The following is an 18,429-nucleotide window of genomic DNA, read 5'->3' on the forward strand; positions in this document are numbered from 1 at the left end:
AGCCCCCTTCACCCCATCCATCCACCTCATCCTAGGACGTCCCCTCATGTTCACTCCCTCCACATCTGCCTTCCATACCTCTCTTACTAGTCTTTCCTCACTCATTCTTGCTTTTCTTAATTTATTTGCAAGCCAAGGTAAACAAACAAGCGACATATAGACGTCTTGGTATAAGTACTTTGACATAAACAAAGGATGTCTACATAGGATTCAATTAGATAAACAATACTAACAGGTGCTGTATAGCATCTAAACATATTACAGAGTATAAACATATGAGAATCACACATATCAGGAATCTACAGCACCAGTATACAATTCTTATACACCATTTCCAAGTATAGAGTAAAATAAGAATAAGACAAGTAATCTCAATTTACCACAGCTACCTCCCTTGTAAGGGGAAAAAAACCTTGGTATATGTATGTATGTATGTTCATGAAGGAACAGCCCCCAGTGTATGCTTCTAATTAATGGTAATGAATCCTGATGATGTGTAATATGTGTCCATTCCCAAGTTGAACATAATCGTGACAGAATTTCCAACTTTTCTTCCTCCAGTTCTCTCTCAAAACTCCTGTGCTGAATATTGAGTGGAAGCTTTATTTATTTTTATCAGTCCCTTGTTATGTACTGTACTTCTATTCATCTTCAGTACATACTCTTACACTCATGCATTATAAATATTTATGAATATATTACATTTCTTCTGAAATTCTTCAGTCCCATCTACCTTTTCAAAGAATTTTTTCACTTTTGCTAAATTTGCCTATGCAAAAAAAAGTATCCTCTTTATCTTCCCTATTTCCAGGAGAAATTTTGACGCCTTATATGCAAAGGGGGACGGAGAGGGGGGGTCGCCGATTAAATGAAGCGGCCTCGCTGTGGATGTACTGTGTCTTGCGACACTGCTTCTGACCCAGGGCGGTGGGCAGGGTGCAGGGATGACCCGTCATCCAGGAGGTGCTCAGATGAGAGGAAGGGTGGGAGGGGTGTGGAGTGTATTTAGGGATGAAATGGGTGGGAGTGTTTTTATGCCTTTCCCTTTTTGGCTACCTCCCTTGGAAGGGGGAAAAAGCCTTGGTATATGTATGTATGTATGTATGTATTTCCAGGAGAAATTCAAGAACCACATAATCTCTGAGTAAGTGCTCTAGTCGCTAAATTTCTTTGGTTAAAATCAAGTCCAGTCTTGCAGGTACATCTTTCCCTCTATATCATCCTGGTTCCTTCACTCAATGGGTCATCATACTATTCATTACTATGTTCAGTAACATGTTACCCCAGTATCACTTCTCTCGGTCTCCCATATTACCTCTCCTCTTCATAATTAACCCCTTCACTCCAGGCCAAAATCTCGCGGGCAGCATTAGCTGCCAGACGTGTGATGTTGCGTCATAATACTCGCATTATAAAAAATAAAGTCACCGCTGTATTGCTCGTTCTCTCTTTCACCAGTGAATTTTGATAACCATAGAAAATATGATGAAGCCAGTTTACAGAGTATGGGGGTCACGCAGGTACAACTACAATAAATATAATCAAGATGCCGACATCGGCATCCTCGCGTATCCACTTGCTCCTCATTACGCCTACGTAGGCGGCGTCATATGGAAGGGGTTAAAGTCACTCCTTAGTTATAACTAACTAATTTGTGCAGTTGAGGTTGTATTTTTTACCCGTAGCCTCTGGAAAGGTTTCTTATTGGGTGGTAGTTACTATTTCATCAGTACATCCACATAAAAACATCACAAAGCTACTAGCCATTTACAGAATCATGAAAGGCATGGAAGTTCTTGACAGGGAAAATTTATTAAAATTGAATAAAAGAAAAACAAGAGGACATGAAAAGAAACTCAAAAAGGATAGTTATAGAAGAGATCTGAAAAAAAAAAAATCCCAGAAACAAATTGGACGAAAAAACAGTATGTACAAAAACCATACAAGAATTTAAGAACAAATTAGATGCTGAAAGATACAAAGACAGGTCACTACAAACTTAGCTCCCTTCCCATATAATACAATTAGGTAGATACATCTAGATCACAGAACAATCTCTTCAAGACAGACCACAATTCAATAGTCCAATAAACACCATCCAACATCATCCTCGGAGAAAAATCCCTCTTAAGGAAAGCAAGAATCACACTAACATGCTTGCATTCAGTACACAAACCAGCCACAAGACTACCAACAATGAATAGGACTGGTCACAAGTATTTCCTACAAAATTTGAGAAGCTGAATTAATTTTTATTCAAAGAAGTCTATAATGTTAAAAAAAAGTTATATCCACAATTAATCAGGTGTTTTGGCTTAGAACCTCCTATATAAAGTAATGGCAGGAATCAAGGTCAAGTGTGGTGGTCCTGCAAGATGGACATTTAACTCGTCAATATCCTCATCTCTGTATCGAGGTGTATGTCTAAAGCGGCCCATACACGATCAATTATATTGCGCAATTTCATTGTCAATACTCTGAATTGACAATTAAATTGACTGTGTATGGGCGATAAATTGCCCATACACGGTCAATTTAATTGTCAATTCAGAGTATTGACAATGAAATTGCGCAATATAATTGATCGTGTATGGGCCGCTTTAGGGGCTGACAATCAGTCTGGATCAGGCTCAAGATCTCAATAGAGTGAGAAACTAGGAGGTGAGGAGGAGAGTGGAAGTGGAAAAGGTGTTGGAAGATAGGGTATATGAAAGAGTATTGGTATGGTTTGGACACATTGAAAGAATGAGTGAAGAAAGATTAAAAAAAAGTGTGGAAGGCAGAGATGGGTGGAGTGAACAGGAGGGCCGACCAAGGATGAGATGAATGGATGGGGTAACAGGGGCATTGAGAAAGAGGGGGATGTCTATTGAGGAAGGAAGGGAGAAGGCAGAAGATAGGGAAGAGTGGAGAATGCATATGGATGGTGCTGTGATGCATGGAAGGGAGTGGTTACAGCCCAAAGGGATTTTTCTCTGTCTTCTCTATCTACATGAGGGGATGGAGAAGGGGGTTTGCTGATTGAACGAAGTGGCCTTGCTGTGGATGTGGTGTTCTTACTGCATTGCTTCTGACCCAGGGCAACAAGCGAGATGCAGGGATGACCCGTCATCCAAATGGAGCCAAGAAAAGAGGGAGGGGTGGTGAATGGGAGTGGAGTGGGTGGGGATGCAATGGGTGCGAGTGGAATTATGCCTTTTGACTTTGGCTACCTGCCTTGTAAGGGGGAAAAAGCCCTTGGTATATATATTAGATAATGATAAGATTTGAGTGACAGCCCTTCCTATTACTGCAGGTCAGTGACACAAAAACAGTTCTAGACTTAATACAACATGGACAACAGTCAAAAGTTTTTCAGAGAGAACTGGGGAAGGGCCCAATCACTATTGCCAGCCACTGTGGAGCTGTGGGTTTTCATACATACATATACCAAAGGCTTCCTCCCCCTTACAAGGGAGGTAGCCAAAGAACAAAGGCATAAAAACCACTCCCACTCATTCCATCCCAAACATGCTCCCCTCCCCTCCACCCTCTCTTATCTTGGCACCTCCTAGATGACATCATCCCTGCATCTTGCCCACTGCCCTGAGTCAGAAACAGTGTTGCAAGACACAGCACATCCACAGCAAGACTGCTTCATCAAATCAGTGACCACCCTCCATCCCCTCATGCAGAAAAGGAGATGCGGAGAAATCCCTTCAGGCTGCATCAATTTATTTCTCACACATACTCCCTCACCTCCACCACCTACCCACTCCACAGCATCATCCATACATAACCATTCTCCATTTGCCCGTCTTTTGTCCTCTACCGTTCTTCCTCAACAGCCATTCCCCTCTTTCCCAAAGCCCCCTTCACCCCATCCATCCATCTCATCCTAGGTTGCCCTCTCATGTTTACCCCTTCCACCTCTGCCTTCCACACACCTTTTACTAGTCTTTCTTCACTCATTCTTTCCATGTGTCCAAACCATCCCAATACTCTTTCATCAACCCTATCTCCCAACTCTTTGGGGAGACAGGACTGCTTGGACAGAGTCCAGAGAACAACAACAACAACAACAACTCCCTTTCCACCCTCATTCTCACTCTATCCAGCCTATTAACCCCTATCATACTTCTCAGGCACCTCATCTCACATTCAAACTCCTCTCTTCTTCTCTTATGTTCCATGAAATTCAAGGCAGTATTAATATCATTATTATGAGGGGATGGAGATGGGGGGGGGGGGGGTTATCACCGATTAAGTGAAGTGACTTTGCTGTGGATGTGCTGTGTTTTGCCTCATTACTTCTGACCCAGGGCAGTGGGCAGGATACAGGGATGACCTGTCATCCATGAGGAGCTAAGATGAGAGGGAGGAAAGGGTGGTGGAGGGGAGTAGGTATATGCCTTTTGACTTTGGCTACCTCCCTGGCAAGGGGGAAAAAAGCCCTTGGTATATAGATAGATAAATATTACTATTGATGATGACAATGAAACAAGTAGATAGTGTTTTTTTTTTAAGCAATTCACTGCTGAAATCCAGATCCTGTTTATTTTACTTTGGTTCTCACCAGTTTGTGGGAATCCTAGTAATTACAAAATAATCCCAGTTGAAAATAATACACATCAAAGAATATGTGCTTTTAATCTTTAAGTATAACTACAAAATCAGTTCTAATTCCCTGATATAAAGTATCATTTGGTAATGGTTTCCAAAATGCCGAGGACTGTACAGGAGCAATAATGTACATTGAAGTGTGTCTTAGTGATAATTCATCGTGACTTTCTATTTAAACCCACAATGTTTAGTGCCTGAAATACAAAATTAATAAATATTAAATCAATTATTCAAAATTACCGATGGTTTAAGTCATACCTTTACTATTTATTTCAATAAATATCATAAGAATTACTTACAGATACAATTCCTGCTTGCAAAATATTATGTACATCTTTGCTTGCAGAATTAGCATATTTTACAGCCTTAGCAACATTAGATACATCAGATAAACGGCGATCTAAGAAACTCCATGTATCCTGTAAGTATGTAGTAAAAATTGCTTTACTTTCACAAAATTAAGAGAATAATTGTGTATAGATAATGCATGCAAGGGAATATGGGGGGAGTATGTGTGAATGATATTTTGATGCAGCCTGAAGGGATTTCTCCCTGTCTTCTCTTTTTATGCATGTGGGGACTGGAGGGGTCACCAATTAAATGAAGTGGCCTTGCTGTAGATGTGCTGTCTTGCTGCATTACTTCTGACCCACTCTTTGGGCAAGATGCAGGGATGACCCATCATCCAGGAGGAGCCAAGAAAAGAGGGAGGGAGGGGTGGTGAATGGGAGTGGAATATGTGGAGATAAAATGGGTGGGAGTGGATTATGCATTTGACTTTGGCTACCTCCCTTGTAATGGGGAAAAAGCCTTTGGTATATGTATGAAAGTAGTGAATCATGATTTTTTTTTTAAATATTTTTCAAAGAAAATGTAAGATTTGCAAGTAAAATTTCTATATCAGTCTAATGAAAATATTTGGAATTCATACCTCAAAGTCTGGAGACTTATCTTGCACCATACATAACTCTGTAGTCTTGTAGACTCCAAAAAGCAAACCCCGTTTGGTATACCAATTAAACTGGAAAAGGAAAATATCATATTATATATATATATATATATATATATATAAAAATAATTTGATGATGATGATTTGGTTTAATGTCACAAACTCCCCCTATCGGGAGGCTAGGATGGTACCCTTAGTTCAACTTGCCCTGAGTAGGATTTGAATAACCATAATCTCGACCTCCGTCGTAAGTAACAACGCCTTAACCCCTATAGATATAGCTAATTTCACAGACCATTCAATGGATCTTGGAGGTAATAGATAAAATCAGGTAACTCGGAATAAATTTCTAAATCCATTATGTGCTTGTGTGATGTAGTGAGATGATAGGTACCCCCACAAAAAAAAAAAAAAAAAAAATTAACCTTTATATTATTGTTGCATATGAAAGACAACTTTATTAGAAACAAAATGCTTTTTAAATTTTTGAAATAGCTTGAAAAATAAGGGAGATACGATTTTTTGAATTATTTTCTTAGCCCGCATTTTTGGCTCGACTTTACCATAACAAAGTGTTAGAATTAAGGGTGGTAATTTGTAAAGATTTCGGTAAAGAAATACACATTAACTCTAAACCACTGGTCCAATTTTATTAAAATTCGGAATACTTGGGTTTTATGGATCAACAAATCACATGAGCATGTCAAAAACAATGTGAGACATCTCCATCATACCATATTTGCCTTTTCATGGCAACCATGAAGCTGTCGCTAAACGCCGACCGAAGTCGACCGACGCCGACCAAAACCACACAATGACGGTTTTTGCTCAAATGCATAATTTATATATAAAAAATAGCACATGGTTGCATTATTTGACCTATTTTCTTTAAAATGGATAATTTCCACGTAAAATGATCAAAGAGAAGTTACGTTTTTATCCTCTGAAAAATTATCAGCCGGCAACCAACACCGACGAAACCCAAACAATGACGTTGGTTGCCGGTTGATAATTTTGTAGAGGATAAAAACGTAACTTCTCTTCGATCATTCTACATGGAAATCACACATTTTAAAGGAAATAGGTCAAATAATGCAACCATATGCTATTTTTTATATATAAATTATGCATTTGAGCAAAAACCGTCATTGTGTGATTTTGGTCGTCAATGGTAATAGTAAACAAAATGGAACACGAACTGGACGCATCAGATTCATGGGTGATATGGCTACATTCCGGGGATTTAAGCTCAATTATGATGTGATACACGATATTAAGCTTCTCATGTCCGGGAGAAAATAGGTTGATAAACTTGTTTATGTAACTTAAAATTATGTTTAGAGATTCCTTACCTTAATATTTTTACTCGGAAAACTATGTTGCCGAGTTTGACAACCAAATTTCCGTTTAAATCGCTGAAATTTTTTTCTATTTCAAGAATTAGCCTTACACTTGCAAAACAACAAGATAATTTGAATATCTTTCGCATGCGCTAAGCGCGGGAAGCATTCAAATTGAACCAAATAAAACCTAGTGGGCCGCAACATATGGCCATGAAAACAATACATGGTCGACGGTGGCGCCGCGCGTGGATTCGGGGGTACCTAGAGATGAGTTAGTGGGGTTGAGGACTCTAGTGCAGAACTATGTACTTAACATTATCATATGATATAGTGAGGATATTAGTTTGAGTGCATGTGTTCTATTGGTGGTGGTTTGGGTGCATTATTCTCAATGCTTATTTTCTGTAGTATACAATGTCCATGTTTTGCTGATTGTTGAGAACCATGCTGTGGAAGTGTGAGGCAAGTGTATTTTACCTAGTTGTATTTACCTATTTGTATCTTATGGGAAGGGGAGCTATGCTCGTGGTGTCCTGTCTTTGTATCTCGCAGTATCTAGTTTGCTCTTAAATTCGAGTATAATTTTTGCACACACTATTGTTTCGTCCAGTTTGTGGTTCTTATGAAGTGTTTGAAGACAGTAACAGATTTTTTCTGTTGTTCAAAGCATTTGATTGCAGCTGATTTAATATGCTTATTTTTTGCTGCTTTTTATGATCAGATTTTTCAGGTGTAGGGTCAAAGACATGGGCATTAAAAGTGAGGCCCAGAATTTTAGGGTTTTTAGGCTACCCCCCATGTAAGGGGGAAAAAGCCTTTGGTACATGTATGATGTATGTATTTTCCAGTGGATGGGTTTGGGCATTTATTTATTTATTTTACTTTTTTTTATTTTTATTCATTCATGATTGTCTGGTGTGAACAATGTTACTGATTATTTCTGCACCAATGCTCTAGTTTGTCTAAGTGCATCTGGGTGTTCTTAGCAGCTATTTTGTAGTTGTACAGGGAAAAGACAAAAAACAAAGCAAATGGCAAATTTATGTTAACTATAGAAATGAGTATGTTAATGTGAGAAGAGAGGAGAAAAGGAACCATGAGAAGGATATTATAGACAAATGCAAAGAGCAACCCAAACTATTCTATCGGTATGTGAATGGTTAACTTAAAAACAAACAGGAATTGGTGAAACTATGCCAAGGAAACATAGAATACACAGAAGATTTAGAGATGGCCGAAGTCATGAACAATCACTTTAAATCTGTTTTCACCAGAGAGAAAATACCAAATTGTGACATAGACAAAAACAAGAAATCTCCCCTCATGAATGAGTTTACAGCATCACTAAAGGAAATATCAGAACATTTATCAAGACTGGATGTCAGAAAATCACATGGCCCGGACGGTATTGCAAATTGGATTCTAAAGGAGTGCAAAGAAGAACTAACAGACAAAATACACATCTTAATAAACAGCTCACTCAAAGAAGGAAAGATACCCGAGGACTGGAAAAACGCTAACATTGTACCAATACACAAAGGAGGAAACAAAGAAGAACCCACCAACTATAGGCCAGTATCACTAACAAGCACCATAGCCAAAATTTGTGAGAAAATAATCAAGAATAGATGGGTAAAACATCTGGAAGACAATGACATATTAAACCCAAGACAATTCGGATTCAGACAAGGAAGATCATGCTCCACAAACTTAATATGCTTTTACTCAAGACTAATAGACATAGTGCAAGAAAGAAATGGATGGGCTGATTGTGCATTCCTAGACTTGCAAAAAGCCTTTGACAAAGTACCACACAGAAAACTACTAAAAAAACTGGAACACATAGGAGGAATACAGGGAAACCTACTAAAATGGATAGAGGACTTTCTGACTGGTAGAAAGATGAGAGTAGTGCTCAGAGAAAAATATTCAGACTGGAAAGAGGTGATCAGTGGAGTACCGCAAGGATCTGTGCTGGCACCAATAATGTTTGCTATCTATATGAATGACATGGATGAGGACGTGAACTGCTACATGAGCTTCTTTGCCGATGACGCCAAACTGCTAAGGAAAATAGAAACTGATGAGGACTGTGAAGCACTGCAAGAAGACCTAAATAGGGTATGGAACTGGAGTCAGAAATGGGAAGTGGACTTTAATACTAAGAAGTGTAGCATAATGGAGTTTGGAAAAAGCAAAAACAGAATATCAGGAAAATATACAATTGGAACCAAAGAAGTAAAGAAAGTAGGATCCGAAAAAGATTTGGGAGTAATTATCACGAACGACTTGTCCTATGATATACAGATTAACAAAATTGTCGGGGAGACTTACAACTTGCTAAGATCAATAAAAGTGGCGTTTACATACTTGGACGAAGACATGATGAAAAAAATATTGGTTACATTGATAAGGCCTAGATTAGAGTATGCAGCGACATTGTGGTCCCCCAGTACCAAAAAGAATATAAAGAAAATAGAAAGAATCCAAAGAGCAGCTACAAAAATGGCACCTGCACTTGCAAACCTATCATACGAAGAGAGATTGGCTAAACTGGAGTTACCGACACTGGAGCAAAGAAGAGAGAGAGGTGACCTATTGACCATCTACAGAATCATGAAAGGCATAGAGGTACTCGATAGTGAGAACTTACTTAACTGGGACAAAAGAAACACAAGAGGACATGGAAAGAAAATAAAAAAACATAGCTATAGAAGAGAACTGAAGAAAAACAGTTTTCCTCATAGAGTTTTGGACACTTGGAACAAACTGGACAATGGAATAGTATGCGCAAAAACCATTCATGAGTTTAAAAACAAACTAGACACTGCAAGATACAAAGGCGGGACATCATGAGCATAGCTCCCCTTCCCGCAAAATACAACTAGGTAAATACAACTAGGTAAATCATATTATTTGAATAGGTGATTTGGTGTTATGGTCTTGGTTTGATGTTGGGAGATCACTTGCGAAGAGGTTACACAGTAGAGGTGAGAGTATTTCTCCTTGCTGGACTCCATTATAGTCTTTATGAACTGGAACTTTGGTTATTTTAGTGTCTTCTGCACTGTCTACCTGATGAGATGATAGCTATTTCTAGTGACATGCAGCCAATTTTTTAGAAACGGTTTTGGGGGAACCCCCCAGGGCCAGAGCCAAACATCATTCATCTATGATCGAGTTTAAAAATCTCAACTCATAAAGGAATAAGGATATTTTTTGTACTACGGCTCTCACTCCTTTATATTGTTCCCTTGAACTTGTCCTTCACTGTTTTTATCACTACACTTCTTCCAGATCCCACATACATGTATATATATGTACATGGAATGGAAGTTCTTGATAGAGATGACCTATTAAAATGGGACAAAAGAGAAACAAGAGGACACGCAAAGAAACTAAAGACAGTTACAAAAGAGACCTGAAAAAGAACAGTTTCCCACACAGGGTGATTGGCATCTGGAACAAATTGAACAGTGAAACAGTTAACCTCTTCAGTACGGGCCTTAAATCTCGCGGGCAGCAGCCAATGCCAGCCGTACGACGTGTCGTAATAATACTTGCATCATAAAATATAGTCACCGCTTATATCGATCATTCTCTCTTTCACCCGTGAATTTTGAAAACCATAGAGAATGTGATTAAGGGCAGTTTATAGAGAATGTTAAAACGCAGGGGCGACTACAATAAATATAATCAAGACGCCGATATGGCAGCCTCGCATATCCACTTGCTCCTCATGACGCCTATGTATGCGGCACCGTATGGAAGGGGTCAATGCCAGAAATATACACAAATTCAAAAGCAAACTAGATGTAGAGAGATACAAAAACGGGTCAACACGAGCATAGCTCCAGTCCCATAAAATACAACTAGGTAAATACATGTATGTATATGTACACACACATGTGCAAATATTGTACCAATATATAAAGGGGGAGAGGAAAACCCAACAAACTATAGACCTGTCTTCCTTACAAGCACAATAGCAAAAATATGTGAAAAAGTTATCAAAAGTAGATGGATTAAACATCGGGAAGAAAATAATATACTGAATCCAAATCAATTTGATTTTAGGCATGGAAGATCATGTGCCACTAACTTGATTTGTTTTTACTCGAGGCTAATAGAAATAATGCAAGAAAGGGAAGGATGGGGTGATTGTGCTTTCCTAGACTTACAAAAAGCATTTGATAAAGTACCACACAAAAAACTACTAAGAAAACTCAAAATAACAGGTAGTGTACAACGAAAGTTATTGAAGTGGATGAAAGGTTTCTTGAATGGGAAAAAATGAGGGTGGTACTTAGAGACAAAAACTTGACCTAGAAAGAAATGATAAGTGGAGTCCCACACAGTTCTGTATTGGATCTGATAATATTTGCCATATATATATATATATATATATATATATATATATATATATATATATATATATATATATATATATATATATAAATGACATGGATGAAGGTGTGGAATGTTATATGAAATTCTTTGCAGATGACACAAAACTACTCAAGAAAATAGGTACAAAGGAAGACTGTGAGTCACTACAAAGAGACCTGGATAAGGTCTGGGAATGGAGTCAAAAGCTGGAGGTGAACTTCAACATCAAGAAATGTGGTATAATGGAGTTTGAAAAAAGTAAAAATAGAGTATCAGGGCAATATAAAATTGGTATAAAATATAGGAGAAAAAAAAAAAAAAAAAAAGTTAGCTCGGTAAGGGACCTAGGAGTAATTATTAGGGAAGACATGTCTCCAGACAAGCATATTAAAAAAATAGAGAAACTTTCAATTTACTAAGATCAATGCAAGTGCCCTTTGACATTTTGGATGAGGAAATGGTAAAGAAAATATTAGTCACATTGATAAGACCAAGATTGGAGTAGGCTGCGACACTATGGACACCCAGTACAAAAAAGAATATAAAGAAATTAGAAAGAATCCAAAGAGCAATGGCAAAGATGGCACCAACACTCTAAATTAACATACAAACAAAGATTGCCCAAACTGGAACTACCAACCCTGGAACAAAGAAGAGAAAGAGGAGATCTGCTGACCATTTACAGAATTATGAAAGGGATGGAAGTCCTTGACAGAGAAGATTTATTAAAGTGAGATAAAGAAAAATCAAGAGGACATGAAAAGAAACTCAAAAAGGATAATTATAGAAGAGATCTGCAAAAGAATAGTTTCCACGCAGAGTGGTAGGTGCCTGGAACAAATTGGATGAGGAAACAGTGTGTGCAAAAAATATACAAGAATTTAAGAACAAACTAGATGCTGAAAGATACAAAGATGGGTCACTACGAGCATAGCTCCCTTCCTGTATAATAAGTAAATACACAAACACATGTATGTATATATGAATGAAGATGTACCATATTTTCCACCATACAAGAAACTTAAACACATATGACAAACATATAATTTGCCAAGGAATACTTAGGATAATAAACCCATATTTTACCCCCAGCTTCATTGCCCTCTCCTAAATATGGACTTAATTCAAGATTTTAAACTATTATATATTCTTTTGCTAAATATCATAAGAGAAACATATATTTAATCATTATTTCCAATTGATATGATGATATGGTTTAACGTCACAAATTCCCCCCTACCAGAAGGCTAGGACGGTGCCCCTCACAGAGGGCTTTGTAGCTTTTCAATTAAAATATTGTAAATGTATCAATTTTTTTTCTTTTTACTTAAAAGCATTTTAATAATTATTTTGATAATTACTGGTGTTCTGCTTTGTAATCTTAATCTACTTTTACTTTAAAAAAGGTTAGGTTAGATGTAGGGGGTGGAATGGGTGGGAGTGGTTTCTATGCCTTTTTCTTTTTGGCTACCCCCCCTGTGTAAGGGGGAAAAAGCCTTTGGTATATGTATGTATGTATGTAATCTTAATCTAATGATTTTTAATCATATATTTCATTCTGAGGCTTTCAGGAGACTAATGTGTTAAACTAGGGTGTTTAGGAGTTAGTGTTTAAACCCATGGCCTATCCAAAACTTCCCCAACATTATATAACAATGCAGGGTGATTCTTGGAGAAATTGAGATGGTTATTTTTTAAACGAGTTTTTGAAATTATCAATGAAAATAATGTGACATACTAAAACTTTGTTTTTCAGCAGTTACTTACATCATGAGATCTGTCACCAGCATAATACCATATGTGGTCAACCAGAGTGCCCACATTCAAGAGACCTTCATTGATATTTGAGGGTGCAGCATGGAGTGCCATGGCCTGAGGCCAATGATCGAGGTAATCGATGTTCATGCGCAGACGAATTTCTACTGCATCTCTTATAAAAGCTGTAGTTCCTTGTTTACTAAAAGGTACAAGAGTATTTTAGAAACAGAATACATATTTTACCCAAACAAATATGACTACCAAAACTAATGAAAAGATAAAAGATAAGTCACATGTCAAGTTAAAGGCTAGATTTCCAAACTGAATTGAGATCTTGGGCCATGTCTAGAAAACCAACCCCAAAGGGTGCCTCTCCAGGTGGCGACTATCAATGGGTTTGGGTTTCCAGCCCATAAAACTTGAGGCACCAATTATATTATTATCAATATTTAAGGCAATCACAGAATGAGTTCTGTGTCTTGAATTTTTATCTGTAGGGATACTAAGAGACTGGAGCTAGATATACTGAAGGAAAGGAATATGGAGGACATAATCACACAGTTTATTTTCTAAACATGAATTTCTTATATGCATGAAAAGAAAAAAAAAAAAAATATATATATATATATATATATATTGCATAGTTACTTCTAAATAAACACTAAAAATCAAATATAACTAAAGTAGAAATTGGGTTTAAAAGAGAAAATATCACGTAGTGTCCATAGATGTAACACTGAAAATATTCTATCCTGTAAAGCACAACATAGTATACAAAACTTGTTAAGTACAAATGTACACATTTTCAACTTTAATAATAGCACATTCTATGACTTCTATTGCAGGCGAGGGCTTAATGACAGGTATCTGCAAGTGATAGTCCTGTGAGATGGACATAGAACTGTCACCCTGCCACTTGTCTTTAAAACATGTCACGACTCTCACCTTCACCTGGAGATACAGCCATAAGTGACTGACACTCAATCTCTGGATTGGGACTAAGATCTCTGTCAACTTCAACTTTATCTTCACCTTTTCAAATGATTGCTCCCCTTCTACAACTGAGTCAGTAGCAAACAGCCTCACACTAATACAGAGCAGACATAGATCTAAAGTTTCTTCCCAGAGAAATAAAGAATATAAAAGGGCCTGGGGGCCATTGCAAACTGCTGTGGGATTGCATGTTTCTGGTCAGTAAAACCCAAGGCAATAATTACTATTATCAACTCCAAATGAATCCTGAGACAGTACTGTAACATACAGTATATGTGAAAAGAGTACACATATTCATAATACTCACAGCTGTGGTGATTCTTCATTTTGAATAACTTTCTCTTTGAGTATTTCTTCTAATTTGCCATTACAAATCCTATAAAAATAGTTGACCAGTTCCACACCTCCATCAGGAAACATTCCGTGTGCCATTCCAGAATAGCCTAAACTTTCAGCACCTATAAGGTAATAGACATATGTCTTACATATTTCAAAGTCCCCCTTCCCCCATATATACACAGCCTCATTAACAAAATACATGCAAAAACAATTGTGCAATTAAAAACTAATGAAAAATCAAAGGTTGATAATGTAAAATCAAAGTATATATTGGATGAGAATGACAGTAGAGCAAAATTGAACAAGAGGGACATGAAAATTTTTGTGGAAAAATAGTCATAATGAGGAAATAATAACACTGACAGAGATCATGGAACAACAAAGAAAGAGCAAGAAAATATACGCACTTGCAAAACCCCACACCTCGTATCTCGGTTCCACTTTCATCAATGTTATCCTTGAAAACATTTCCCTCCTCTTCACCATGCACTTTCCTATTTAATCACTTAATAGCAAAGCTACTCCTTCCCTCCCTTGCCCCCTCATTACTCCTAACACTCTCCCTACCATAATCCCAAACTCGAAATCACCCCTCCCTTTCAATTTAGTTTCATTTAACACTAACCCATCCATTTTCCTTCTCACAAACAAACTGCCATTCTCTTTCCTCTTACTCTCATCTCTACCACAACCACACAAATTTAATAATCCAATTTTTAGGGTTCTGGTTCATGTTCTCTCCCAGACCCACTTATGCCTTGACGTCTTGTATGATGGATCCCTAGTTTCATTATTTTATCTCGCTTAAGTTTCCTTTTATAATATGCAAAGGAAACATATTGGCAGAATTCTTTCCCTACCACAGGAGATAGGAAGAGGTAGTCATGGAAGTGGTTAAGACTGTTTGAAAGGAACAGCATAAAGGAGGGTCAGTTGTGGTACAAAAGTAGCATCACTCCTCTATGAGTAGAGATTTTACTCTAACACAGACAAATGATCTGTGGCTCCAATCAGTAGGGATACTCCAAAACAGTCCCTAAATTACTGTCTGCATGTCACCATGTAGTTATTGCTGTATGTTACCATGCAGTCAAAACCACTAGAAAACAACACAATATTTCTTCCCTGAGTGACCTATGGGCCTATCCAGTGGCCATTGCTGGCTACTTGGGAACCATAGGTCTCCTGCAAGAGAAACCTGGGGCAACAGATTAATCAACTGATGTATAGGTATTTCCTTCGTACATTAGCTTTTAAACCTATTTACATAGTACATTATACCATAAGTACACAGGTTACATAAATAGTAAATTTCAGTGGTACACCCTATGCTGGACATGTGATTCTCACTTCATAAACTTTTTGATTACTAAACAGCCTTTCAAAATGTACCTCATTTATAGCTCAAGGATTCTCTATATGTATTTGTACTGTCTACCAACTGTCTTCATTATACAAGTCATACAACTTACCCTGAGCTATTGCATTCTCTGACCACCCATCAGTATGCACAAATGGAAGAGAAGCAGATAGGATTTCTAACCGAATCTGTTCTACTCCATCATTTGTATACTCCTCTTCAAAGGCCTCATCTGATGATGATGATGTCTCCTCATTCTCTCCACTATCTTGTTTGGAACATGAGAATATTCTTGATGTGTGTATTCTTCTGCACCCTAAGGAAAAAAGAAGAAAATAATTATTTCATTTAAATTCTATATGTATTCATGAAATTATACATACATACATATACCAAGGCTTTTTCCCCCTTACAAGGGAGGTAGCCAAAAAGCAAAAGGCATAAAATCATTCCCACCCATTCCATCCCTGAACACACTCCACACCCCTCCACCCTCCCTCTTATCTTAGCACCTCCTGGATGACGGGTCATACCTGCCTAATTATATTTTATGAAACGAGGTTCTCAGTGTCCTATCATGTATCTACATTTTTTTTTTTTCAAAACAGGCCTATCATATCTTAATTCCAAATTATATACCTCAGTAATGCACTCTATACTTCTGTTTGGGAAACTACATATTTTTGTATATTTTCTTTCTATTTAGGGTTGAAAAGTGCACTTTTGAGAGATGACTCACTGAGGTAACAGGGGGGGGATGGACCCCCAAATCACAGTACCGTAGGAGAGGAATCATCCACCAGCCCAATGCTCAAGATCAACTTGCAAATTCCTTTCTCCACTTGGAGATGCAGTACAAACTGACCTGTATCTGGTCTCCAGAACAGGTTCTATTTTAATTTTTTATTACTTTTTAGAACAATGCAACTTGCTCTCATCTTATTATAATTTTTTTTTTTATCAGTCTTCTCTCCCTATGCAAGCTGATGACATCAAATCAAACCCAGTCTCTTACACATGGCCTAAATGCAAAGTCAATCAAATACACAAACATATCTTTCCACTGTAACAATTGTCACTCTTAAATCTACATAAATGCCACACTTGCATGCATACATCTAAACCCTCAGCCAAAAAAAAACCAATACAAAACAAACCCAATCTAAAATTGCTTAAATAAACATAAATGAAATTACAAACAAGAACCCAGAGCTGAAGATATTCCCACACATACATATACCAAGGCCTTTTCCCCCTTACAAGGGAGGTAGCCAAAAAGGAAAAGGCATAAAATCATTCCCACTGATTCCATCCCACAATACACTCCACATCCCTCCACTCTCCCTCTCATCTTAGCACCTCCCACACATAACACTAGTATAACAAAACTCTCACCACAAACTGGCCTTTACAAATTACACTATAATTGCAGGACAAAACACAATACAAAAGAGGACTTGCAGAATTAACCCCTTTGATATGATGACGCCTACGTAGGCGTCATGAGGAGCAAGTGGGTACGCGAAGATGTCGATGTCGGCGTCTTGATTATATTTATTGTAGTTGTACCTGCGTGACCCCCGTACTCTGTAAACTGGCTTCATCATATTTTCTATGGTTATCAAAATTCACAGGTGAAAGAGAGAACGAGCAATACAGCGGTGAGTTTATTTTTTATAATGCGAGTATTGACGCAACATCGCACGTCTGGCAGCTAATGCTGCCCGTGAGATTTTGGCCTGGAGTGAAGGGGTTAAGAGAGTTTCACTAACTGAAAGCTGGATGCCCCACAGTGGTTGGTAATGTGTCCAGAGACATAGATCTCTATAAATAGAAAATTTAACTGTTGTTTGTGTTATATCAATGTGGAGCAGTTACTATGCCACTGGCTGAAAGCAATAGTTTGTTTGTTTGTTATAATTTATCTGTTTATTATTATTTGCTTGATTGTCATTTATTATTTACCATTTACCTGTTTGTTTATTATTCAACTACACCTATGCGTTTATTTTATTATTCTTTACATTTACATTATTACAATTTATTTATTTATCATTATTATAACTTTTTTTGTGTGCATACAACCTAGTTAAGGACCAAAGGGTCTCCTGTTGGCATACTCCACCTTTGTAATCCTTTGTCACTTGTAATCCTTTGTCACTTGTAATCCTTTGTCACTTTGTAATCCTTTGTCACTTTGTAATCCTTTGTAATCACTTTGACTCTATCTTATTACTGATCCAAAGATCAAATACCAGCCCCTTGGGACTACACCTCTAGATGGACGTATGAGAGATGACAAATTTTGAAACTGGACAGCAGGGGGATGATTTTCTCTGCCATCCATTTTGCAAGACCTGTCACTGGTCTCACTTGCAACGCTTGTATACAGAAACATACCATTCTCCAGCATAACAAGAAACATAATAATCACTCATAGAAACAACAGAAGTAATCACCATTCAAACACAAATAAAGAAAACATATATAACATTGCAAATATCTACATACCATCAATCACATTAGCAACCAGAAAAGATACCTGAACTCCAATCACCCAACTTAGAACAATTAACACGAGTTGAGACCTGAATGCACTCATCCCATATGGATGCAAACACAAAGAGCTGACCAAAGTTTGAGACCAACTCCCCAACTTGAACATACTAGTCTAATAAACTCCCCTCAACATAGTC

General features: G+C 37.7%; 1 protein-coding gene across 1 annotated transcript in view; it reads right to left on the reverse strand.

The window, feature by feature from the left end:
• Positions 1-4,613: 4,613 nt before the first annotated feature.
• Positions 4,614-18,429, reverse strand: part of LOC143039434 (ubiquinone biosynthesis protein COQ9, mitochondrial-like) — a 34,634-nt gene continuing 20,818 nt past the window's right edge. The window contains exons 2-7 of the mRNA XM_076209475.1: positions 15,846-16,049; positions 14,342-14,492; positions 13,051-13,240; positions 5,534-5,623; positions 4,902-5,021; positions 4,614-4,796 (exon numbers count right to left, since the gene is read on the reverse strand). Coding sequence (XP_076065590.1) covers positions 4,758-4,796; positions 4,902-5,021; positions 5,534-5,623; positions 13,051-13,240; positions 14,342-14,492; positions 15,846-16,049 — 794 coding nt within the window. The 3' untranslated portion in view covers positions 4,614-4,757. The remainder of the gene's footprint in view (positions 4,797-4,901; positions 5,022-5,533; positions 5,624-13,050; positions 13,241-14,341; positions 14,493-15,845; positions 16,050-18,429) is intronic.

Source organism: Oratosquilla oratoria, chromosome 26 (assembly GCF_046742065.1).
Source record: "Oratosquilla oratoria isolate Oo_2021 chromosome 26, ASM4674206v1, whole genome shotgun sequence".
Classification (NCBI taxonomy): Eukaryota; Metazoa; Arthropoda; class Malacostraca; order Stomatopoda; family Squillidae; genus Oratosquilla; species Oratosquilla oratoria.